A 26208-nucleotide genomic window follows, 5' to 3' on the forward strand; every position below is an offset into this window, starting at 1 on the left:
GAAGCGTCCGCTGCGAGCTAGCTCCGGCTCCGGCGGCCGACTTCTTTGCAAAGGGCCTGCAGCTGGTGAGGACTGATAGTCCGCCGCGCGGGGCTGTTTAGGATTCGCCCCTCTGCCCTTGCTAATCCGCCCATGGTGCTGCGTGCGTGCCTTTGCTCCCCAGCGGGAGACAGGAGCGTTCGGTTCCCCCTCGACTTGCCAGAGCTCGCGACCCAGCCCGGAGCTCCCAGCTCTCACCTCGCAAGCGTCCCACGGGGGCTCTGAGCCTCGCCGCCACCCCAGCCCCCCCCCCCGCTGCCCCCTCCACACCTCCTGCCCGTACAACCCGCCGCCTCCCCCTCTCCGCTTTGCAGCTTTCCCTCCTCTCCACCTCCCCTCCCGGCGAGGGGCGGGAGGGGGCGTGGCAGGGCCTGGGTTTGTGTAGCTGCTTGCTACCCGGCTCCCCGCACTCGGAGTCTGCCGGAGGAACGCGGCCCCCGCCGCTGTCCAGCCGCTCCGTGCCCTTCGCGCCTCTGTCGCCGCTGCCTCTCGGAGAAACTCTGTCGCTCGCTCGCCATGGACACTCCTAGGGTCCTGCTCTGGGCAATCTTCCTCATCAGCTTCCTCTGGGATTTGCCGGGTTTCCAGCAGGCTTCCATCTCCTCGTCCTCCTCCACCGAACTGGACTCCACCAAGGACGTGAGAAGCCGCAAAGAAGGGAAGATGCCGCGGACTCCACAAGAAAGTGCGGAGGGACGGACGCCCCGGGAGCACCAGCCACAGCGGACCGAGGTCCGCCAGCGGCCGCCTGGACAATCTCACGAGCAAGAGCCGCCGGGCAGGGGGCCGCGCGTGGTGCCTCACGAGTACATGCTGTCTATCTACAGGACTTACTCCATTGCCGAGAAGCTGGGCATCAATGCCAGCTTTTTCCAGTCTTCCAAGTCAGCTAACACGATCACTAGTTTTGTAGACAGAGGACTGGGTAAGTGGCAACGGAAGCGCCCAACTCTTTGGCGGTTGGCGCTCATCAGCTAGAGCGCTGCCCCGGCTCTGGCAGGAGATTGCTTTTGTGAATTCCCTTCCCGTTCTGGGCACCTCCCCTTTTTTTCTTTTCTCAAGCTCCAAATTCTGAGTGCAGCTGCAGATTTTGCTCTAGTCTGCAGTCCTACCCTACTTTCTTACTTTTCTTCCTTCCTTTATCCTTCCTTGTTTTCTCTTTTGCCGAAGGCATCAGTTTGGCCACGGGTCTGGAGGAAGCGTAGAGGAAGAGAAGCGATGGGAAATGAAGCGAGATGGAGAAGGGTCCGAGAAAGGACTGAGGACTGAGGGACCCTGTGGCCGAAACTTGTGAGGGATGCGGGCCCTAGATCATTTGTGAGCACCTTAGAAAGCCTGGAGCCTTCTGTTTCTCAAGGAAAAGCCAGCACAAGGTAGTCAGTCGGTCAAGGCAGCGAGTCTAGAATCGGTATCAGGCAGTGCCTTGATCCAGTAGTCCGAGGGCTCTCCTGGAGAACTTCAGCCAGGTGGGCAGCTAGTGTCTTCTGGCCTTCCTCTTCTTCTCCTCCTCCTCTTTCTTCTTCTTCTTCCTCCTCCCCTCCTCTACTTTCTCTAGCATCGCACACCTGATAGTTAATAGAGACTGCTAATAGGGTGGGGTTGTTGGGCTTAAAGTACTGCAGGAGGTTACACATCTACTTTCTTAGCCGTACAAGTTCCTCTCTCTGCGCATTCTAGGGGATCCAACCCTCATGCGCTGTGCCAGAGAGGATGTATGTTGTCTATAGGATTCTGAGCTTCCTTCTCTTGCTATCACTGCTGATCTCCAACGTGGTTAATGTTTTAGAGAAAACTTTAAGATATTGGGGAATGAGAGAGAGAGAGAGAGAGAGAGAGAGAGAGAGAGAGAGAGAGACAGAGAGAGACAGAGAGAGACAGACACACACACACACACACACAGAGAGAGACAGAGACAGAGACACAGAGAGAGAATCAGCCAGAAAAAGCAGGAAAGGAGGAAAGGAGGAGAAAAAAGAAAGGATGGTGGACAGAGAGGAAAGTATAAAGAAGGCAGCCATCCAATTCCCCTACTTCCAGCCTTAGCTTCTACTGTTTCTAGACCCGCATGGCGTGTTTCAGGCTCAGTGAAAGCACCCAGAAATGCAATAGCGCCCCCCCCCCCCCGCGCCCCCCCCCCCCCCCCGCGCCAGGATTGGGCAGAGGGAACTGCTTAGCTACACCTATCTACCTTGATTTTCCACAGTAGACTAATGTGTGCCCTCCCACACCTGCCCCAAGCCCTATTCAATCTCCAGCCCCCAGCCATCCTTCGAAGCTGCTTCCCTTCTCAGCCAAGGTTCCGGCCCAGCCAGGTACGCAACTGCAATCCGAGGTCAGCCAGGTTATGAGCTGCTGAAAGTTCCCGGCGGCAAATTAACGCCGCTGTATTTTATGAAGATTTTAGGAATAATAAAGTCACCTTTACAAAGACACGTGGCTTCTCGGTGTTGCTGCTACTAGGTCTTGCACATAGGTACTCCAACGCAGCGCCAACTCCTTCCTACCGGCGCCGCACCGCAGTTTCTCTCCCTGCAACTTTTCTGCTAACTTCCTAGCGTGTCTAATACCATCGCCAAAGGAGAAGTGACAGAAGGTCAGAGAATATGGCTCTAAGGGAAGAAATCCTAGAGGAATAGGCTGCAAGGCAATTGGGTACTTTTTTTTTTTTTTTTTTTTTTTTCTTTTCCTGGGAAGTGAGAGGTTGTCCTCTCTTACCCAGGCAGGCACCCTGATAGGTTCACTACTCCCTGAGATGTGGCGCAAGACCAAGGGACATTGAGAGCTGTTCTAAGATGTCTATAGAAGACTTTAAATATTCAGAAAGCATGAAAGGCTGTCTGTCTTTGGGGGCCCCCAGACCTTGCATAGCACCCACCAACCCGTGTTTGCCCTACAGTGTCCACACACCCTAGAGCCTAGCCACCCTGCTGGGAGCCCCTAAGCACAGAATGGGGTTTGGAGTGGGGCAGAGGAACACTGTTGCCTGGTCATGGTCGTGATGCCGGCAGGACTGTGGATTCAACCTCACAATACGTTGGGGATAGGGCTGTCAGTGGTTTCTTAGTTAGAGGCTCTAGTCAGAGGAGATGAAAGGACATTGGGACCCGAGACCGCAGCTTCAAAGGCCCTGTCTCCTCCTTGCCCTCCAAGTTCGAAGAAAACTGTAAGAAGGCTGTGATGCTAGTCTCAAGCGCGCGCGTGTGCGCGCGCGCGCTCGCGGGTGTAAAGGAGCTCAGAGGAGGAGTGCGCGGAGGAGGGGCTGGATTGCTGGCTGCAGCCCCAGCTTGATAAAGGGAAAACCTCACTTTCCCTCTCACTGATTTTGATTTGATGTGTCACCGGCGGTGACCTCGGGTTGGACCTTCCGGGGCTTGCTTAGCATTGGGCCCCTGATTGGAGTGTTTCGACTCAGCGATCTAATTGAGGGTTCATGTCATAACACATCAAACGGTGTCTAGTCTCCCGTGATGGAAAGGACCCACTAACCGCGCATCCCCAGCTTCTAGCGAGGACTTCCGCCCCTCGCGCGGGGGTTCTTAACGTGCCAAACTCTTCAGCATCCCCTCCCCCAACTCCTGAGTGGGCAGGCAAAAAGAAAAGGGCCAGCCGGCAGCTGAGCCTGTCGTGCTAAGTTGGCGCCTTGCCTAGGGGAGGTTTAAATCGCCACAGAGTGGTAGGCTGGGATCCGAGGAGCCAGGGTCCCTCTAGAGGAGGAGCCCTGGATCGCGTTCGCAAGCCTCGCAGAGAATCGGTTAAAGGTCCTGCCCACCTTGGAATTTAAAAGTTATACCTGAAGCTGATGTTTGAAAGTGGGACCCCAAGTCAAGCAATTGAAGAGAGTGAGGGCTCCATTGAGACACCGGTGGCTTTCTCTACTGTCCTGAGTGCTATTCCCAAAGCTTTTAAAATGTCCTGGAAGGGTAAATAACAGTAGCCAACGTTGATTGATCGATCTTTCACTGTGGGCCAAGTACTGTGCTAAAAGCTATGACATGAATGAACTCACTTAATTCTCGGCTACTGTTGCGGCATGGCTTTAGAGGTGAATTAAGGAAGACAGAGAAATTAAGTTGCTCAAGGTCACACACTCACACTCCTGAGAACTGAGACTGGTGCAAGAGTCTAGAGACTTAATGATAAACTAGGATACTATATGTGTGGGCAGGGTAAGGTCAAGAAGGTTTCTAAGAACCGTGGTGAGACTTTCTTTTTGGCTTGATGCTCTTCTGTGGTACTAAAGACCCAATTAATTAGTGGTTCTCGTGGAACTTTGGATGCAAGGGTCTGAATATGTTTTGTGCCTGGCCCCCTCGTGTATTTATATATTGGAGGTACAGACTACTTTATGGATGACCGACCTTTTAACATGCTTTCATGCTGTACCTCAAAATTATTTTAGATAAGTAGAGATGAGAAAGTGTGTTTGTGTGCGGTGGGGAGCTGAGACCACAGGGTCAGAATGGGCCGGGTTAGAGATCATGAAATCACAAAGACCAGTAGTTCAGGGGCTCTGGACTTCCTGTCCTGGGGTCTCCGCAGGGCAGACAGTTAGGTGGGAAAGTGGAGAAAAGGCAAGAGAGAGAGAGAGAGAGAGAGAGAGAGAGAGAGAGAGAGAGAGAGAGAGAGAGAGAGAGAGAGAGAGAGAGAGAGAGAAGAGAGAGAGAGAGAATATCCTGCCTTGGGATTATGTGGTAAGTGCCAAATAATTAAAAAGAAAGAAAGAGAAAGAAAGAAAGAAAAACTCTCAAGGAATCAAAGACTGTTTCTGTGGATTAGGTTTCCCAGAGACTTTTGAAGTCAAAATAGTTGTTACTGTTGTGTTGTTGTTACAAGCCTGCTTACAGGAAGAAGACAGCAAACAACCAATAACACCTAGAAGCAAGTCCTGAGAGTCTGCCTGGCTGCTCAGTTTGTCCCTTAATCTTCAATTCAGAGATTACAAGGAGGCAGGAGTATGCTAAGCATGTGGAGGCTTTGGAGAGAGGAGAGCATTTTAGAGCTTCTTAGTTTCCTGCTATTGAAGTTTGCCCGCTATATCGTGTTTACGCAGAGCAGTGGGTTTCTGCGTGGAGTAATCAACAGGGCAGCTCTAGAGCTTTCTGCCTGGACCCTGTTGTCGTTGGCAAACGGAAAATGAAATATAAGCAGGGAAGTATTTTAATGGGGACGGAGGGAATTCGCAACTGTTAATTATTTGGTGACCTTGTATTCGATTTGTTTGAGTCCCTTATAAAAACACTAATTCATACCAGACGGCCAAGTGAGGAAGCTGGGCAGAAGGTTCCAATCTAGGCTTTATTTCCCCGGAAAGAGAGAGAACAGCCTTGGAAGGGGCTTGCTAAGCATGCAAGTGTGTGTGTGTGTGTGTGTGTGTGTGTGTGTGTGTGTGTGTGTGTGTGTATGAGGGGTGCAGGCAGAGCACTGGGTACAGAGCTGGCTTTGTGGTTCACGCTGAAGGACCTTCCTTGCTGGGTTAACCTGGAGGTCCTGGGGAAAGCCCCAGGTAGGACAAGGAAGTCTCAAACTCTAGTGTGTGTCCCACTCTTCTGGTTGGAATGATTCAGGTACATTTAAGGCCAGGAACCAACCCCCAAACTCATAGGCTTGTAGCTTAACATCATTTATTGTCTTTGGGTCCTTAAGAGCCACCAAAAGGGAAAAGCAAGACCTAGAATCTTGTGCAGCCAGAGTGCATGGTGCAGGAGGGTTCTTAACCAGGAAGGCTTATCTGAGAGGACCAAAGTTATCCTCTTGCCTGGAGGCTCTGGAGTTTCGGGGCTCTTGCCCTGGGTGCAGTCGCTGGTGGGGGAGGGGAATTTCTGCCCATTAAGAAAAACAAAATTCACCCAAGCCACAGACCCAGTAGGTTTCGTGGATTCTTCCTTTTCTAAATGAATCAGGACCTGAAAGCTATCCTCTGACCAGAGAGCACTGGTGTTCCTGGATCCTCTGGGAACAGGGAATTTGGGTCTTGCATTGAAAGGAACTTTAGCAGTAACCTGTTTCCCCCACCTGTGGTTGTGGGGTGCTTCCACAGCATCCACCTTCCAGGGGCTGTGTGTTTGTGGGAGCAATGATAGAAATGTGGAAGGCAGAGGAAGCTTTGCTCCCTGACAGACTGCAGCTTGTGTTAACCAATCTTGGGGAATTTAACCATAGCCTTCCACTACTGAATAACTTTCTTAGCACCAATTCTGATCTGCTCTTGTGGGGTCAGGGAACAGCCTTTTCACATGAAAAACGGGAAGGAAGGAGGACCCATCACACTGATACCTTGACACTCCCAGTCTAAAGCTTGTATGTTACTTTTAAGTTGAATTTGGGTTAAATGTCTTCTGTTTACTGGAATTAAATAGGTCCCCCATTGCCCTAATGGGTTTCAGGGTAGCCTTCTACTTTCAGGTACACCCATTGGTTCTGGCTAGGATGAAGAATTATGTTCACTTGTCAATGAGGGACTGCCAGCGCCTTAAAAAAACGAGTGGATGATGCCTGGGGCAAGAGATTTAGGACCCGACCCAACCGGGAGTGGGCTGTACAAAGAGCTGAGGAGAAGGGCGGGCCTGTGGCATCGCTAAGTGCTGATGAGATTGAGGAGAGGGCCTGAAGGAAGGGACAGAGCTAGGAGAAGAGGTATTCAGGTTCTGCAAAGCAAACTTCTAAAAGAGATGGCGGATCTAGCAGCTGCCCACTCACTTCCCAGCAGACCCTTGCTTGGAAGCTTGGTGGGGAAGAAACCTGAGAAACCTGTGTCTGGCTGCTGACACCAGGACTCTCATGTTGCTACGTTGTTGAAAGTTAGAGCAAGATGAGAGGCTTAGAGGAATCCCTTCTTCAGACACTGCACCTTGCCCAATACATCAAAGAATATTAAGGACATTCTTCACATTGAGTGGAGAGTGGGATATGACTTTCACAGGAACTCTGGTGCCCCATATTTGACCACATCCCCTGGATGGGGAGGCCTGGTGGCACTCAGAGGAAGGATAGCAGGCTACCAAGAAGAGACTGATACCCTATGAGCATATACAGGGGGAGGAGGACCCCCCCCCCCCAGTCACAGCCATAGGGGAGAGGAGTAAGGGGAAAATGGAAGGAAGGGAGGAATGGGAGGATACAAGGGATGGGATAACAATTGAGATGTAATATGAATAAATTAACAACATATATTTTTTAAAAGGAGACTTCTCCAAAACAGGAGGCTTGGGAGCTGGGAGCACAAATGCCTACACACCATGCCATGCTTCTCAGAACCTTTGCATTCTACTGCAACTACAGGGTTAGCTGGAAAGAGAAGGTGCATAAAACCTCCACTTATCTTTCCACTTTTGAGCTGATGTGGCCTGGGTCCAGTTACAGATTCCAGGAGGGCTTTAAGACTCATGCACCCCCATTCTTAACTGTTACCAGTAGATGAGGCATCACTTCCACTGAGCTTTTTGCAGCTTCAGTCCCTTGCACTGCAGGAAAAGCCATCTCCAACAAATCACCTTGGCCCTGGCTCTTAGGAAAGAGGCGAAATTTTGGGTCTCTGTGGCACCACTGCCCCTATAGATTACAGAGGAGGGGGTGGAAGCTGGGAGAGTTGGCTGGAAAACCAGTCCATTTGATCTGCTGTATGTGGTTAAATTAAGATTTAGGCTGCTGTGATTGGGCAAGGTAAGACTCTTATCATAGTTCCCACCACGCACAGAGGTCAGGGATTGCGGTTAGGGTGATGACACACAGGTTCAGGAGCCAAACTGTCAGCTCCACCATTTACTGTTAAGCCTCCTGGGTTTTCATTTATAACAATACCTTTCTCAGAGGTGAATTTTTAAAATCAAATTTATTATTTTAGTATGCATAACAATGAGTTCATGGGCTTGCTATGACAACCCCGTATGTGTATCGTTGCACTTTGCTCATGCTTGTTCCCCTTGTCCTGTGTTTGCAACAGGAACCCTCCCTCCCTCTATATAGTCCTCTTTAGTTTCCATGTCACACATACATTTCCATAAATTCCACAGAAGGGGAAAACCTGGAATATTTATCTTATTCTCCTGGCATTACCCTCTCCTGCTTATCTCTCCTTCTCACTGGTGGTTTTAAATTTTTAGTTGACACAATATTTACATATACTTATGGGGTACTATATAAAATCTTAACTTATGCATGTACACACACACACACACACACACAGAGAGAGAGAGAGAGAGAGAGAGAGAGAGAGAGACAGAGAGACAGAGAGACAGAGAGAGACAGAGAGACAGACACAGAGAGAGACACACACATAGCCATGACCTCACAGGTTGCTGTGGAGGATTACATAAGCTAAGGTTTTAGATTTTTTTTTCCTCCCTCAGCACATAGGAAGAACTGCATTAGTGTCTGCTTTTATAACCATTGTTCTGTGTGATCTACAGCAATCCTGGGGTCAAGCAAGAGCATTCAGGGCTCTTTGTCACAACTGTGTCAGTTGCTCCCAAGACACTTTCCTGATGAGGATGCTTAGCAAAGGGCAAGCATTTGCCCAGATGGCAACTGTACCGCAGAAGCACAGGAACTTGTCCACATATAGATTGCCCCCTCAGGCCTTCACAACCTATCGGGAGGGACTTCTGGGCTACACTGGAAAAATTCTAATGACAAACTCTTGACAGTTCAGGGTGGTAATGGATCTGAGACCCTCAGAAGTGGCTCCAGACACATCTCAAGTCTGAGCTTGGAAGTTTTCCATTTAGTAAAGAAAAGGTGACCCATCCTGGGAAAACTGCAGCCCAGTCAAGGGTTGATCACACCGAGGACCAAAATGTGAGCAGTAGCAGGCTTCCCCCTTCCTTCCCTTTCCACTGCACAAGCAGGACCCATGTAGAGGAGTCCTAAGAGCTGGAGGTTTCTCTTGGAACTAGTGTCATCTCTCACTAGTTGCAAGATGCTAAACTAAATCTTGGTGTTCTGAAGTTTCTTTCCTCTAAATGAATATGACAGTAGAGCAGAACTTGAATGCTTGGTGAAGGAGTCTGAGAGAGGCCATCAAAGCTCTGAGTTCCATGAGCCTTGCACAAAGACAGTGTCCAGTTAGTGCCCAGAGCTGCTTCTGGGTCTACAATAAGTTGGGGACCACGAAGGAGGCTTAGTCTCAAAAAGTTCTGGAGTGTTCTTTGCAAAGATGGGCAATTGTTTATTTTTGCATCCCAGGGCCTAATCCTGCTTAGGGTTTGTGAGTGGGAAAGGACACATATTCTGAGACTTCTGAGGTGTAGACTAGCTACAGATTCTGTGCCTCCCAAGCCCCAGGAGACATGGCCAGGCAGATGGAGGATGATGGTGGAGTCTGACAAGTATCCATCCAGAGAGTCTCATTTAATTTAGAGGACGAGAAACCAAACAATGTGTGAATAGATCTGATGGTCCTTTTGGAATCTCACATGAACTCTTGGTTTTGGTCACTGAAAAAAAAAAAAAAAAACCCAACAACAAATGCAATCTGAATCCTCAGGGAGAGACTTCATCTGTCCAGGATCCCAGTGATGTCTTGGGAAAACAGTTCTGGTTCCTTCCTCTCTGCAAGGTTCAGCTTTTAGACATTTTATGAGGGCTGGCTGGGAGGCAACCCTTTAGGGAGGAGTAACTCAAGGGCACCCATGGAATATGCTGCCTTGTGTCCTAAGCTCAGCTGTCTGTGGGCTCCCTGGCCCCATCTTTTCCCCTCCATTTTAGTGTTTGTCTCTAGACTCCTTCAGTCATTTACTCAACCTACCTTAGCCCCATGCACTTGCCTTTTCTAAGAACGTCTGTTTCCATAACTACTCCTCATTTTTCTTCTTTAAAGGCCTTGCTTCTTAACTTACATGTATTCTGTCTGGGACACATCTTTTGATCAACATCTGTCTTCTATTTTAATTTTTAGAATGTCTGTGCTAGGAGCTTTGGATGATGTGAATACAGCATAAGGGGAAGTGGAGAGAGTTCCACCCTAGCTATAACTACACACGAGAGCTGTTCACAAACAGTTAGACAAATAAAAACCGAGACACCCCGCACCAGAAGCGTCAGTCTGAGGTTTCCCCATGTTATTGTATTTTGCTCATTTTCTACTTGTGAAGGGTTTTCTTGAGATATGTCTGTGATGACTCTTCCTCCTTTTCTTCCTTCTCTTTTTTTCTACTCATCTTCCAGAGAAAGGAGGAAAAGGGGGAAATGCTTGAGAGGGTTGTGAGTGCCACAGTCAGCCACCTCAGTTGACTGAGGTGTACCTGAGCTGTAACAAGTTAGCTTGATGTGAACAGAAGCCTTTCATGATGAATTACTGATCATTTCTCAATGTAGAGAGCCCAAAGCAGAGAAGTCACTTCCAGGATGACCGTGAGATGGTTATGAGACAGTGCCACAACTTTAGACGCCCACAGTGCATATTTACATCAGGGTTCAAGTCATCTGCTGACATCGCCCATATTTATATAAGACCTAGTCGGAGGTGAGGGCTTTGCAAGGCATTGCAAAGGGCCAGCTTGCTGGCCACAGGTGACCCAGGGCAGATGGGCCAGGCTTTGGGTTGCCAGGTCAGGTGGCAAAGTGTTTGTAGTAGTTTGTAACTGTGGTCACATGGTGGTCTCTACATTCCAGACCTGTGGTATGCCTCTTCTTAGCTATGTCTTTGCTGCATAGGGCTCCAAAGCGGGTTCAAACATGTAGAGAATGTGGTCTGGAGGGGATCAGTAGAGCACTGCTATCTTCTTAGGTCCTTTGCTTAGGACTTAGAGGCTCTGGAGATGTACTGAGAAGGCATGTAGTTATGGACTAGGAAGAGCTTAGAGAAATGGTGACGCGGTCTGGCGGCAGTATCTTGGAACCTGCCTTGGACTTGGGTGCTTTGCTCTGTTTCTACTGTGGTGATTCTTGCCCCCTCATGATGGGAAGTCCAATGTCAGGGCTTTTCTGAGAGTGAGCCCCTCAGGTGATAGGATTGGCATCATCCAGATGTTCCTAGAAAGGCAGCCCCTTAGCCTCAGGAACCTGAGATAATTTTTGTCTTTAACAAACTTCTATGAGGTATTCATGATACTAGGTTGTTTTTGTTGTTCATTTGGTTGTGTGTGTGTGTGTGTGTGTGTGTGTGTGTGTGTGTGTGTGTATTAATGGACACTGAACTAGACTGATCTTCAGGTTCCTGGACTACAGAATTCTTAGCCCAATTAGATGGCCCAGGCAGCTTCTTTACCAAGAGATGGTTACACCACTTGTGAGTATGTTTACCTGGGATGCTGTGACATGTGGACTGGGGTGGCTGTTTAAGTATTTGGTAGGACTCCTCCAGTCATGATGAGGTAGACTAACACAGGAAGAAAAGGAGCATATGGAGACCAGAAGTCACACGTACCTTCTTTCTTGAGTCCTGGAATAGTAGTATGTGTAGGACTGTCCTGCAAGGCAGGTCACCAGACAGCTTAGGATTAGAGAGTATACAAGAGCTGCTTCTACAGACATTTCTCTCAGCTTTGAATCAGCTGTGCAAACTAAACATGTCTTACTTTACTCCTAGAAAAAAAAAGCTGGGTACACCCCTTTAATCCCAGCACTTGGGAGGCAGAGACAGGAGGATCTCTGTGAGTTCAAGGCCAGCCTGGTCTATAGATTGAGTTCCAGGACAGCCACAGGCTACACAGAGAAACCATGCCTTCAGCTCCTGCCCAAACCCCGAAAGTATGGAAGCGAAAGAAGGACCATCTTTTCAGGGTGCAGGAGAGATAAATTAAACCATTATTCTGTATACCTGCCTATGTTCCTCAGCCAACAACCAAGTATGTCAATTATGAAAACAGATGGAAATGATTTCCTAAAGAAGGCCAGGATTTATTCCCAACAAGCTCTACACATACAGTTTGGTCTGTACCTCCTTTCCTTTAGCCCCTAGCCACTTTTGGTTGCTTCCAGAATTCCCTATTTGGCCTACAGTGCAGAGGCAACAGGACTCACTGTGAAACTCTCAAGCTTTGGAACTAAGCAGATCTAACTATTGCCTTCAACATCATTATTTATTTTAGGTAACTAATTCCCCCAGACCCTTGTTTTCCCATCATGGAAATGGGAACAGTATTGACGTATCCTATCAAGTTGTTCATTGGAACCAAGTTAGAACTATGCCAGCCCTCACATTTATCTCCTGCAGCACGTGTTAGCGGTGGCGGCTAAACACCATCTTCAAACACAGCTTTCTATGAAGGAAAAAGAAAGTGTGTTCAACTGCCCCCACCCCCATTGGTTTGAAGGTCTTGGCTTCCATACATCAACTTCCTGCAGCAGCTGTAGTTTCCCCTTTTCATCTCTCTAGCCCTTCTCACAGCTCTGTCTCAGGTGCAGGAATGTACCTGAGATAGGGCTGGGCCAGTGGTTAGCCCAGAGTGCTGGCTGGGTGTGGCCAGCCAGTATCCATGGCCTCTGTGTCCCCAGGCTACATCTGGACAGGGAGTGAGGGTCCAACTGGACCTGGCCATATCTTTACTATTGAAATCAACCCACACTTTACTAGCTGCTGGGGAAAGCAAGGGGCTTTGGGGATTTTTGTATTTGCTGGGTTGTAAACATTTTATGGGAAGGCAGCCCAGGAAAATCTGCTTAGCTTTCCGCCTTGCACGTTGAAGTGATGTTGGCTGCATGCACAAATGTGTCAAAAGAAAAAAAAAAAAAAAAGAGGTCTAATTTACCCTTAGTCTTAAAGAATTTGCCTTGGAATTTTTAAAGTCTGCCAGTCTGTATGTGTCACAATTTTTTTCACTTGTAAGCAAGAAATGAATTTTTAGGATTTGTTGGAAACACAGAACATCAGATTGGACGATGGGGAAAGGGGTGGGGCATGTTTCTGCCTGTGTCTAAGTATCCTTGGCTGAGGTTTTCTCCTTCCAGGAATGCCTATTTCCCACGAACCAGAAAACTCTCAATAGGTATAAGTCTGGTGTGCTAGCTTGCTTATCCTCCTGTCTCCACTTCTGAAAGCTATATCACTCTTTTATTTGTTGCAAGGAAGGAAAAGAACAATTGGAAAATAAAGAAAGAAGCAACACAGTAACTCTTTCTTCTGTCTGCATCATGCTGGACCTAAAATGTCCCAGCTACAGGGGGGACAGTGGTTAGCAACATGACCCTGGGCTACTTACTGGGACTATAGAATGACTGTAGCTATAAATCACTTCGGAGTGTGAAGGAAAGAGGTTCACAACAAGCACACAAAAGCCCCACGCTTCGGTCCTGTTCTTAGATATCGATTTAATTAGACAAGCAGACCCAGACGCTGACACTTTTAAAGGCAAACTGAAAAATTACTGTTCTGCAAATTTTGCGCCTATTGACCTGCCTGTCTTCTAGGTCGCCCAGGACTCTAGGTCAGTGTTAAGCAGAGACTTAACTTCTATGGGTTGGTGGAGGGTGTTCAGTGGTTGGGAAAGACAGACCTCGTGACAAATATTGACGAGGATAATTGTAGATACTTTCAAGTGCCAGAAAGACAATAAGCCAAGGTCCTGTGATAGTGGTCCAGGAAGGCTGCTTTGTACCAGGGTGATTAGCGATGACCTCTTGGAAGAGGCAACATTTGAGGTGTCAGTGATGAGAGTCGGTGGACTGAAGGGCGAGTGAAGCGCGGCCCAGACTTGGGGCAAGAAGGGCGCATTGGTGGTTACATTGCCTTCTGAGGGCGTGCTCAGGGAGACTGCCTCAAGAGGAGTACAGACTTCTGTTTCAGGCTGAGCTGAGAGAGTTCAGTTTGTATGTATGGTCCAGGATATGAACCTGGGGATGGTTGGGCGGCTTAACTGGACTCTCTGGCAGCCTGCCCCTTCCTTCCCCCTTCCTCTTGAGGACCGCTGAAGAGCACCGGGCTGATCTCCCGGTAAGTGAAACTGACTGTAATTATTTTTTATCTCGCAGACGATCTCTCGCACACTCCTCTCCGGAGACAGAAGTATTTGTTTGATGTGTCCACACTCTCAGACAAAGAAGAGCTGGTGGGCGCAAAGTTGAGGCTTTATCGCCAGGCGCCCCCAACGCCCTGGGGGCCACCGGCCCGACCGCTGCACGTGCAGCTCTTCCCCTGTTTGTCCCCACTGCTGCTTGACTCCAAGACCCTGGATCCTCAGGGGCCAACCCAGGCTGGCTGGGAAGTCTTCGATGTGTGGCAGGGCCTGCGTCCTCAGCCATGGAAGCAGCTGTGCTTGGAGCTGCGAGCCGCCTGGGGCGAGCCGGACACCGGGGATACGGAGGCGCGCGTGAGGGATCCCCAACAGCTACCGCCCCTGGACCTGCGGAGTCTGGGCTTCGGCCGGAGGGTGCGGCCGCCCCAGGAGCGCGCCCTGCTCGTCGTGTTCACCAGATCCCAGCGCAAGAACTTGTTCACCGAGATGCGAGAGCAGCTGGGCTCAGTAGAGGCTGCGGGAGTCGAGGGGTCGTGGCCAGCGCCTTCCGGCGCTCCAAACGCCGGGTCTTGGCTGCCCTCGCCCGGCCGCCGGAGGCGACGCACTGCCTTCGCCAGCCGCCACGGCAAGCGCCACGGCAAGAAATCCAGGCTGCGCTGCAGCCGAAAGCCTCTGCACGTGAATTTTAAGGAGTTGGGCTGGGACGACTGGATTATCGCGCCCCTAGAGTATGAGGCCTATCACTGCGAGGGCGTGTGCGACTTTCCGCTGCGCTCCCACCTGGAGCCCACTAACCACGCCATCATCCAGACGCTGATGAACTCTATGGACCCGGGCTCCACCCCGCCCAGCTGCTGCGTTCCCACCAAATTGACTCCCATCAGCATCCTGTACATCGACGCGGGCAATAATGTGGTCTACAAGCAGTACGAGGACATGGTGGTGGAGTCCTGTGGCTGCAGGTAGCGGTGCTGTCCCGCCTGGGCCAGGGACCATGGAAGGAGGCCTGACTGCTGAGAGGCTAGCAGGAGCTGGCCTGGAAGAGGCCGCAGGTGGGGGACCGCATGAAAGTAGGGGCGCAGTGGAAGAAGAGGCAGCCCAGCCCTCCCAGAGCCTTCCACCCTCCAACCCCAGAAGCAGCTAAGGGTTTCACACTTTGCCTGGCCACTCCGGAAAGACTAGACAAGAAAGATTCTTTGTTTTCTTTATTCTGATGGCTTTTTATTTTTATTTCTATTTTTGAGTCTCCTTGGTTTTGATAGAGATGGAGGGAGGGGAGACACCTATCTGTTCACAAGTGTTCTGTGGATTGTGGGGTTGCGGGGGAGGGGAATATGAGAGAATCAATCACTTTTGCCCACATCTCAGACTGGTTGTTTCTACTTGTGTAAGAAAGTGAGGTCTTTGGGTCTTGCCAGCCATAGCTGGCGTCCTTGGCTTCTTTCTGCACGGGGAAGTATTAGGGGAGTTGTCCAAAGGGATACTCGAGTCCAGAAGGATCTTGCCCTTAGGGAGGCCCATGCTGCCTTTCTCTCTTTTGTGCATTCCCATGAGTTTATAGGCTCTGTCCTGGCCTCTCCCAGCATAGGGTACTGGGAGTTACCACTGCTGTGGACTCAGGTCTCCAGATGCCTTTACTGTTGCTGGCAGGAGGGGGGAGGTGGTGGGGGGGGAGAGTTGGTATGGATGGAATGACAAGAATTAGTCCATGTGGGACCCGGTGAAGGATAATGAGAAACCACAAGGCCTTTACCTCTGACGGGCGACACAGAGGTGCATTACCCAAGGCTGGAGGTAGCCCACCCAAAAGCTCTTGGTCATGTCTGTTTCTCATTGATTTCTTTAAACAGAGTTTGCGAAAATTCTAGCACTTCCTTCCAAGGCAAAAAAAAAAATTTTTTTTTCTTTTTAATGGCAAAGGGTGGAAACTCTATAATTAAGGTAAGAAGAAAGAGGAGGAGGAAAGGACCTAAAACGTCGAAGGGCCACGTCAGGAGGGCAGATGATGGGCCCCACAGGAGGATGGAGATAAAGGGTCAGGCCCCAAGCAGGGGAGGAGGATGAAAGAGCCAGGAGCCTCTGCTTCTGAAGTTTCTTAAAATTTAAGTCCCCTCCCCTCTTTCTGACATTCCTGAGAGATTACCAGCCAGCGACAGCCTAGGGCTCCCCCTAGAGAATTGTTTTAGATTGTAATTACCAGTTAGGTGATGTTTTTAAACCTTAGTAATGAGAAACTGTGAAGAGTCAAGTGTTACATTGAGCTTGGGGTGGAAACTGCGGTACAGGCATCAAGGACAGAAACCAGAAGGAAGCAGGAAAGCACATGGCAAGGTGGGGGTTGGGGGGTGGGGTGGCGGTGGAGGTTGGGGTGTGCAGAATACCTGTTCCCAGGTAGTAAAAATCTGGATCCTTCCCTCAGTCTGTACCAAGAGTATTTTCAAACATTACCAGGGAAGGGGGTGGAGCAGACTCTCTGAGAAGTAAGTTTCTTCATTGTTGTCCATGGAATAATTTAAACTGTGGAAGGAGTGTTCATGATTATAGAATATTTTGGGTTACCCCAACTGGTTTGTTCTCTCCCCCATGCAAGTCTGTTGCTTGTCTGGCTCAGAGGACTACGGACTGTTAAGGAAAGGGCCAGGGTGCTGTTACACGGTAATGTAGGATGGTAAGAGAAAAAAGACAAGACGTGGCCAGGAGAACTAACTTAAATGCACATTTGCTTTGGATGCACTGTTGCTCTGTTGAGGCTGTATATATTTGTTTATTTAAGATGACTGAAAGTGCAAAGAGAAAACCTGCAATTCATCTTAATGTACAAAACGTTATATGCACTCAAATGTTATAATTTCTAATATTTTTAAAGTTTATATTCGAGTTGTACAAAGTTAAGCATTAATCAGATATTTCATTCTTTCATAATGTTATCATTTTCTTAAATATTATTACAAAATTTAAGTGTGTCTAATGGAGAGTTTTTTTGAAACTGTCTACCTCACTATAATACAAGTTTTGACAACACTAAAGTTACCAGAGATCAATTAATATTCAAAACATTTTTATAGTATACCTTCTTGGATGGTACAGAATCTGGGTAACACTGTCTTATTAAACTCATTTTCCCCTTAATAACTCAGCCTGGTTTATGTGGATCTATAGAAGTCATTTTCTAAAGAAATTATTGCTCATCGTGTTTTGTTCCAGTATCAGACAATTTGAAGACACTAATTGTTTTAAAGGCCACTGCTATGAGCATTTTATTTCTTCAGTAGTCTTCAATGATTACTTAACATACATTTTTGTTTAATTCATAACACTAAAGCAAAATCCTTGCCTGCTGTTAACACTGTGAAAAACCTGTGCCCCATCACAAGGTCCGAAGAATCTAAGTAGAAAATTGAGTCTTTCTTAGTTTCCCCTTGAGCCCAGGCTAAGCATGTTCTTCCTAGCTGGTGGCCTCCCTGAGCCTTATCAGTTGCTTTAACTACTGATCATTGCCTACATCTAAGATGTATCTCGGGCAGTACATACAGTGTGTGTGTGTGTGTGTGTGTGTGTGTGTGTGTGTGTGTGTGTGTGTCTTGTGTTTGCTGGACATTGGGGAACTCATGTATAAGTTCGAATCTCAGAGTTTACCATATCTATCAGGCAAGAGAGCTGTTGAGCCTGGGTTATCTCAAACCACTCAGGTAGGTGTCACTGTAAACTTGTTTATGGAAGTGTGAGGGGCAGAGAATGTAGGCAGCTTCCTAGTCACTTTCTAGTCAAGCAGTGGTTGTTCAGATTGAAACTCAGTCTTCTGGACTATAGAACCCAACGACCTACTTGTCTTATGGTCCCTATCTGGTTGCACAGAGAACGCATAGTTAGCCACAGTGTTAAAACATTGCCAGCTGGTGGACCGAGCCAAATCTGCCACAAGGAAAGGCTAGCAGCAGCGCCTGCAGGCTTGTAGAATGTTACCCCATGCATGGCAACAGCTCAGAACACAGCTTCTGGAAAAATGATATAGAGGCTACGGGACTCAGAGTTGCCAGTTTGGGAATGTCTAGAGGACTCATAGGTTAGGTCACTGCTAGGTTTTGGTGTTTCCTAGACCTTATCACTGCCTTGAATGCAATCTTTCATGAGTTCCAGTTATCAAAATGATGATCAATTTACAAGTAGGATATGTTTCAGAAGATTGTTTATAAATAAGTGGACTGTTCAAACTTTTCCCCACGGAATCAGTGTCCTCTAAATTCATAATCATTTTGCAAATGCTTTATTTGCTTACGCTGAACATTTTGAAGACACAGTTAATCTGCATTTTTGCAAACCTGGGAAAACTAGTGAGCTCTCGCTATGTACTCGATGCAGGCCTTTCCTCGACGAGCTAAGAATTCTTTGCATTTTTTACGCTCTTTCTATTACAACACAAGCCTTGCTATATACATGCCCCTCGTGTACACTTTTCTTTCCTGCACAGTTCAGCGTCCACTTTTCCCTCTATCAGAAAGTTTATGCCTTAACTTAGGGGAAACACAATCTAATTGAATTGTCTGAAGATGTAAATATAGCTTAGCTTTTAAGATTAGAGATATTTGCATTTAAAAAATCTTGCTTCATTTGATTTTCTCTGAAGCATCATCATCATCAGCAGCAGCAGCAGCAGCATCATCATCATCAGCATCATCCATCATCATCATCAGCATCATCCATCATCAGCATCATGTAGTCTTCTAGGCAATACATCAGAAGATTGAATGTATAAGTCAGTCAGTCACTGATGGTACATGGATGAGTAAAGACACTGCCACAGGAGGATTTTTGTGTACTGACAAAATAAATTATGAACTTTTTGGTCCTTGTCATTGGGCACTATGTAGCACAGGCTGGTCCTGAATTTATGATCTTCCTTTCCTGCCCTCATAAGGGCTGTGAAGGCAGTGCCATGCGTTGTGGTCTTTTGACCAAAATATGTCAACTTAGTGTTCAACACATAAAAGCAAAATATTCAACAGAGGCTTTGTTTTCTAATCTGTTAAGCTTATTGTATACAGGCCCCATTGAGGTGTGTTTTGTTTATGGCCACGTTCCTAGCATTCATCATGACATCTCACGTCTACCAGACACTTTACACACATGAAATGAGCATGCTCGTGAATTCTTCTCTACAAATTTACTTACGGCAGTTACATTCAAGGGAATCTGTGATTCATGCCCCTTCAACGTAGCTTGAATGGTTCAGTCTTCCTTACCTGCTAATTCTAGAGGCTGGAGATATGGCTAAGTGGCCAAGAGCCTGTGCTAGTCTCACAGAGGCCCTGAGTTTAGAGCCACACATTGACATTATGTGGCTCACAATTCCCTGTAACTCAAGCTCTGGGTGATCCAACACCTTCTTGTGGCCTCCAGGAACATCTGTACTCACATGGGCCCAAACGCACACGCGTGAGCGTGCACACACACACATAGACACAGGAGACAAATCTTAAAAACTAATTCTAGTCATAATCTAAGATAATAATTGTTCTCTAAATCTTGTAGATTGCTTTTTTAAAAAATCATATAACTGAAATTTATTTTAAAATCTCAGCTTTTCTAACAGGCGACAAATCAAAACAACTCTGTCTCATAAATATGTTTTTTATGTAAAATGAATAAAGTTGATTTCTAAAGACGGTGATTTACAAGTTAGAGTAAGTACTCCATTTCTGTTTGTGTCTTTTGACTGGGCACTAGGAGACCCAGTTACCTAATTACTCATTCAAAGTCATGAGTGAGAACTTGTTAGATACTTAGACAACTGCGCTTCTTATAGCCTACAGCTATTTTAACTACCAAACATGCACATGGAATTTTATAAATATTTTAAGTACCAAATTACACAAATTGTGCCATTAACATCAAAAAAAGGTTTTTGCATTAATATGAAAGTATTGATATTTAAGTTTCATTTACCTGTTTGTTTTTTTACTATACTATGAAATTTCTTTGAGTTAAAAAATTCACCAGCTAGTTATAGGGATCCAGACCTATAATTCCATCACTGTGGAGGCTGAGGAAGAAGGAAGCCAGGAGCAGGAGAGGTGGCTCAGTGCATTGGGGCGCTTCTGTGTGAGCATACCCAAACTCAACCCCTAGCATCTACTGTGTAAAAACCAGCCTACAACACCAGCACCATGGGGCCTGGGGGGTTGCTGCTGCTAGAGAGGATTGCTGGGACTTGCTGTCCAGCCAGCTTGGCCAGATACTGTGTCGAGGGAATAAGGCAGAGAGTGACAGAGAAGGACACTCAAATGTCCTTTTTTGGCCTCTGTATGGTCTCCACATGGGTTTACTCTCCTACACCACATGCATATGTGCACATACATACAAATACGTCACACATGTATATGTACACATGCACACATACACCACTTGCATATGCATACATGCACATACATATACCACATGCATATGTACACATGCACACACACACACCACATGCATATGTACACATGCACATGCATGTACACCACATATATATGTATGAATGCATGCACACACACACCACTTGCATATATACACATGGACACATACGCCACATGCATATGTACACATGCACACACACATACACCCCATGCATATGTACACATGCACACACACATACACCACATACATATGTATAAAGGCACACACACATACACTCACACATACAGAGTTTACAGCCAGCTTGTCTACAGATCAAGAAGCTGTAAACAAGGAAGGAAGGAAGGAAGGAGGAGGAAGGAAGCAAACACAGACTCTGTCCAACTAATCCACTACTGAGCAATTAAAACGTCACAAGAAAGCAGTAGACAGAGGTTGCAAATCTGCCTGTGGGTTTAGTCAATAAAAGAAGTGAATTTTCCATCCACTGGGGGGAAAAAAAGAAAAAGAAAAAAATCAAGTCTCTTTCAAAAGTCACTATAAGAACAAGAACCCTCAAACTCATGTCTTTGGGGTTCCTCTCCTAGGTCCCAGACAGACTGTTTGACTTTCCTTTCTGCTTAGAGTAGCTGAGTCCCATGCTCCCTATCAAGAGGATGGCCAGCTTCCTCACTGATTAATTGGGTTTTACATTTCTCAGACTCATTTAGGGCACTTTCAGATGCCTTTACCGAATTAGACAGCTCTTCTATGACTCTTCCATACATTATAAAAAACATTATTACCAAATTCTCTTAATCAGATTTTCATTTTTCCATGGACAGAACTACAAAATGGCATCTAATGGAAATTGCCCACTTCCAGCCTAGTTCTAGGGTCTCCATTCTAAGCTGCAATCATGAAAACATGGTCCTGTACTTGAATTCAGCAGCTGTTTTGTGAGTCACCACTGTGTGGCAGGCACTGGTTGAGGCTCTGGGAAACTTGCTGTGTAGAAGACAAGATAAAGTTCCAACTTAGGCTGAACTTTCAATGTTTCCCAGGCTCCTAGAAGCCACCCCTCACCCCGAATCCTGATTGTTATGAGTTGGTCTTCCCAACTCACAAACTCCCTCAAAACTCAATCTGGTTCCTACTTTATTCCTTCCCTTAAAACTTCAGTGGAGGGGGCTGGAGAGATGGCTCAGAGGTTAAGAGCACTGACTGCTCTTCCAGAGGACCCGAGTTCAATTCCCAGCAACCACACGGTGGCTCACAACCACCTATAATGGAATCTGGTGCCCTTTTCTAGTTGTACATGCAGACATGACATTGTATACATAATAAATAAATCTTAAAAAAAAAACTTCAGTGGAGATTATAGGTCAAATTCCTTGGGAAAAATGGCACTTGGAACTGCCATGTCTCTGGTTCTGTCCTTCAAAATCCCTCAGGTAAATGCAATGGCATGCATAGTCACTTGTCTGTGTTGTGATAGCCTCAAAGTCCAAGGGGTTCAGGGTCAAGTGGGGGAGTGTCTTTATCTCCAGCTTTGTGCCCACAGTATGGGAAAAGTGGGGAGAAAGCAGAGAGGAGTTTTCCTGATATTCTAGATACTAGTTTCTAATGTCCATTGGATGCTAAGACTTGCCAATTGATGTTGAGGAAGAGCTAGGGCTGTGAGGGTTGGTGGCTCACCTCATGCTTCAGCTAATATGAGGAAGAACTGTGTTTTGTTGACTCTAAAATTTCTGTTCAGGGTGAGCAGGCTTTATTTTCTTTCTTTCTTTCTTTCTTTCTTTCTTTCTTTCTTTCTTTCTTTCTTTCTTGAAGAGGGCACCAGATCTCAGTATAGATAGTTCTGAGCCACCATGTGGTTGCTGGGAATTGAACTCAGGACCTCTGGAAGAACACCCAGTGCTCTTAACCTCTGAGCCATCTCTTCAGCACCCCGCAGGCTTTATTCTTATAGAGGTTTTTTTGTTTGGTTGGTTGGTTGGTTTAGGCTTAAATAAAATTGTGTGTTCATTTCAGGTTTCATCTTTAACTAGAAAACTGTCCACTGAAGTGTGTTGGAGATCAGTTCTTGGGAGCCCAGAACCCCTGCCGTTTCACTGAACAAATGATTTTCCCAACCAACAGTTAACAGTCTCAGAAGAAGCAAAGTTCTGCTTTTGCATGTCTATTTGTACTAGTTGCAAAATGCCTTTTTAGCTATCATATCCTCAGTGGGGTTCCGTAGTTGGCAGTGATAATGACTCAGCCTGAGCCAGGGGTCAGTGGGCTCCAAGCAGCCACTGCATCTTAGCATCCTCCAGATTACCTTAAAGGTTTGAATTTGGGGTGTTTGTCTTAAAGCTTTAGCTGCTACGTGTTTGTTGTCACATTTAAAATGCCTTCATTGTTTGTGATTTGGTCTAAAGGGGAAATGGCATATGTGCATAGATGGTAAATGTCCCCTGATCAGCAGTGGAGTCCTTTCTCAGGCCGGAGACAGTATGAAACAAATTAAAGGCTTTCTTCCAAAAAAGGCATGTCAAAAGATGTAGAAAATCCCTATATGGAAAATCTGGTTCGGGCACCATAGCCATGGCACCAGAAAGTGAAGGTGTGGAGTGGGGGAGGGGTGAGAATGCAGAACAGAGGCGGCTATTTTAATGATCTGACACTAGATCAAATGGGTTCTTTTAGAGTTGGTGTGACTTAAGACAGTCAGTATAGATGCTGGCATAATATGGAATCTCTCTCACTTTCTGTCTCTTTCTCTTTCTTTCACACACACATACTCACAAAGACTTAAAAAAATTTCACAATGGCCCAGTAAATAAACATGACTCAGAAATTATTTATTATAATGATGATCGTTGTTTTATTCTTGTATAGATTTTGGAATTGACATTCACTATTTTTTTTATACATATTTAACTTAGTGTGTGTGCATGAATATGTGAATGTTGCAGCTGTAGGTGGACACAGGATAATCTGAAGGGGTCTTTCCTTCCTTCTACCATGTACATTCTTAGAGCCAAACTCAAGTTGTCAAGCTTGGCCCCCATGACATTCATCAAAACATGATTTATTTTTATTTATGTTTGTCTATGTCTGTGTCTCTCTGTGTATTTGTGTGTTCATTTAAATGTCTGGGGAGGCACAGAGACATCACTGCATCCCTTAGAACTGGATTTTCAGGCAGTTACGAGATGCCTAACGTAGGTTCTGGGAACTGCCTTCTGGTCTTCTGCAAGAACAGCATGAACTCTTACCAGCTGAGCCATTTCTCCAGACCTAACTTTCCTTTTTGACTGATGATGTAATAGTATTAAAATGCTCACTTGAATGCATCATCCATTCATTAAATAGTTGTGCATATCTTTTGTTCATTTTCCACTTGGCAGGTTTGGTGCTCAGCACTATGAATGAATACAGACTTAAGTAAGAATGTTTCCGGAAAAAAACATTGCTGCACAATGAGATTAGCAATGTTATTGACCCCAAACAGCATGCTGAGGAGGAAGAGACAAATTTCCTTTATACAAGAATGAGATTTTCCCAAGTTTTTACTCTTATCATTTTATTTCTCATTGGTACAACCAATTGCCAAGCTGACTAGGAGTGTGTGATCACAAAATTATTTTTCTATGTAAATTTAATGGTGCCATTTGAGAACTGCTTTGTGGTATACATCTTATTAACCCTGCAGAGAAAACTCACTTAGACGCTTATGCTCTTTTCTTTCTTTCTTTCTTTCTTTCTTTCTTTCTTTCTTTCTTTCTTTCTTTTTAATTCAAAGTGATTTTATTGCTGTGCACACAAGGAATTTATGCCACTAGAGCAGAGGCTGTGGATGACTCGTATTTCCAATTGGGTGGGAGCACCCGCTTAGTCTTATAGTAAGGAATCAACCAATGAATTCTGCTCTCTACCAGAATCAGGCAGAATTTAGCATCCTTATCCTTTCTGTTCCTCTCAAGGTGCTTGCGAACAGCAGTGGCTTTCTTAATCAAGTGGTAGAAGTCCTCCGGGAGATCAGGGGCAAGGCCTTTGGACTTAAGGATTCTCAGGATTTTATTTACCAGTCACAAAACAGACCTGTGCCACACCATGTGAGTCCCTCAGGGTCACATCTATCTGGGAGGGGGTCAGGCCTTTCTTGGCTAGTTTGTAACTTCAGCCACGTGGGGACGCTACGGCGGTAGAGCAGCACAGACTGGGATAGGCCCTTCCTGGGAGCTTGCATGAGACCCGTGATGGTGGAGGTCTGGCAGCAAAGAGAGCGACTCATATGTTTCAAAAAGCCATTTTTAGGCTGGGCGTGGTGGCGCACGTCTTTAATCCCAGCACTCGGGAGGCAGAGGCAGGCGGATCGCTGTGAGTTTGAGGCCAGCCTGGTCTACAGAGGGAGTCCAGGCAGCCAAGGCTACACAGAGAAACCCTGTCTAACAAACAAACAAACAAACAAACAAAACCCAAAAACATCAAAAAGCCATTTTAATGGTTTGGGCATCTATCAGCTCTATCTTAATTCCTGCACATCTTGTAGGCAGGAGTTGAAGTTTTTGTGGGGGCATAGGTGTTTCCCTCCCCCTACTAGGAGTCTTGTCTAGTTAGAGGGTGAGGGAATGTCCAACCAATATCTAGCCCAACCCAAGACCCACCCCACAGGAGAGAGCCAACCCCACACCTCTCTGTATGCTTGCAGACAGGAGCCTAGCAGAGCTGTCCTCTGAGAGACTTCACCCAGCAGCGCTTCGAAGCAGATGTTGAGACTCATGGCCAAACATTTGGGCAATGCATAGGGAGTCTTGTGGAAGAGTCGAGGGGGAAAGAAAGGACATGGAGGTAACAGGAGCTCTACACGAAGAGCAACAGAGCTGACATACCAAGGGCCCAGAGGACATGGGCCCTGTACATAGATGTAGCTGATCGGTTTCATGTGGGTCACCTAGTAAGGGGCAGTGGTGTGTGTGTGTGTGTGTGTGTGTGTGTGTGTGTGTCTGACATGGACTCTGTTGCTTGCTTTTTGATCACTTGGTCCCGGCGTGACTACCTTGCCAGGCCACAAGGGAAGAGATCATGCTCAGTCCTGGTGTGACTTGATGAGCTGGGGTGGATGGGAAGGGAGCCTCTCTTTTCTGAGGAATAGGGGATGGGAGAAGAGGGAGGGGAAAGAGGAAGAAAGGGTGAGACTGGAAGGAGAGAAGGGATGGACCTACAACAAAGATGTAAAGTGAATAAATAAGAAATAAAGGTTTGGGCATGACCATAGCGATCAGTCACACTACATTATTGTTGGGGCAGTGAACTCTGGAAACAGATTCTCATGTAAGCCAAAGAATTTTCAGATTGGGACCAAAATGGAAGAAAAAAGTAAGTATGATGCATAGGATCAAGTTCATCTGTTTAAAACCGAAACCTAGCAAACAGCAGCTTCAACAAAATTCTTTATACCCCTCATAAAAATCAAGAGCATAGCCTGGAGCTAGCCATTTCACTTTTCCTATGGTGATTTCTTAGTCACAAGGGTATCTTTTTCGTCATTTAAATTCCATGGTTCCATCCTCAAGTTTGCCACATGGTACAAAATAGAAGCTGGTCGTCTCATCTGTGATGGAGCAAGCTAAAAGAGAAGAATGAGAGGCAAGAAGAGGACACAGCAGCTGCCCAGGAGGGCCAGTTGCCTTTCAGGAGTTTTTCTGGAAAGCTCACCAGACACACTTCCGTCTCATTGGTTGAGGTTGCTCTTTGGGTTTTCAGCTGGCTACAGTGGGAAGTGGGCAATGTTGGTTTTTGCAAACAAATGGAGGTTCTGTGATCATGAAAAAAGAAAGAAAGAAAGAAAGAAAGAAAGAAAATGGATGGGTATGCATGGGGTGCCAATGATTAGCATTATAGTCAGGGTCCAGGGTTC

At 46.7% G+C, this 26208-nt stretch overlaps 1 protein-coding gene and 1 pseudogene across 1 annotated transcript; one reads left to right on the forward strand and one right to left on the reverse strand.

Annotated features, from left to right (window-relative positions):
- Positions 1-393: 393 nt before the first annotated feature.
- On the forward strand, positions 394-15138 carry Gdf6 (growth differentiation factor 6). Its single transcript, XM_051166079.1, has 2 exons — positions 394-964; positions 13945-15138. The coding sequence occupies exons 1-2, from the start codon at positions 556-558 to the stop codon at positions 14892-14894; spliced, it is 1359 nt and encodes a 452-aa protein (XP_051022036.1). The 5' UTR covers positions 394-555; the 3' UTR covers positions 14895-15138.
- Positions 15139-24118: 8980 nt separating this feature from the next.
- LOC127206784 (40S ribosomal protein S13-like) lies at positions 24119-24537 on the reverse strand (annotated as a pseudogene).
- Positions 24538-26208: the final 1671 nt, after the last annotated feature.

Source organism: Acomys russatus, chromosome 2, assembly GCF_903995435.1.
Source record: "Acomys russatus chromosome 2, mAcoRus1.1, whole genome shotgun sequence".
Taxonomy (NCBI): Eukaryota; Metazoa; Chordata; class Mammalia; order Rodentia; family Muridae; genus Acomys; species Acomys russatus.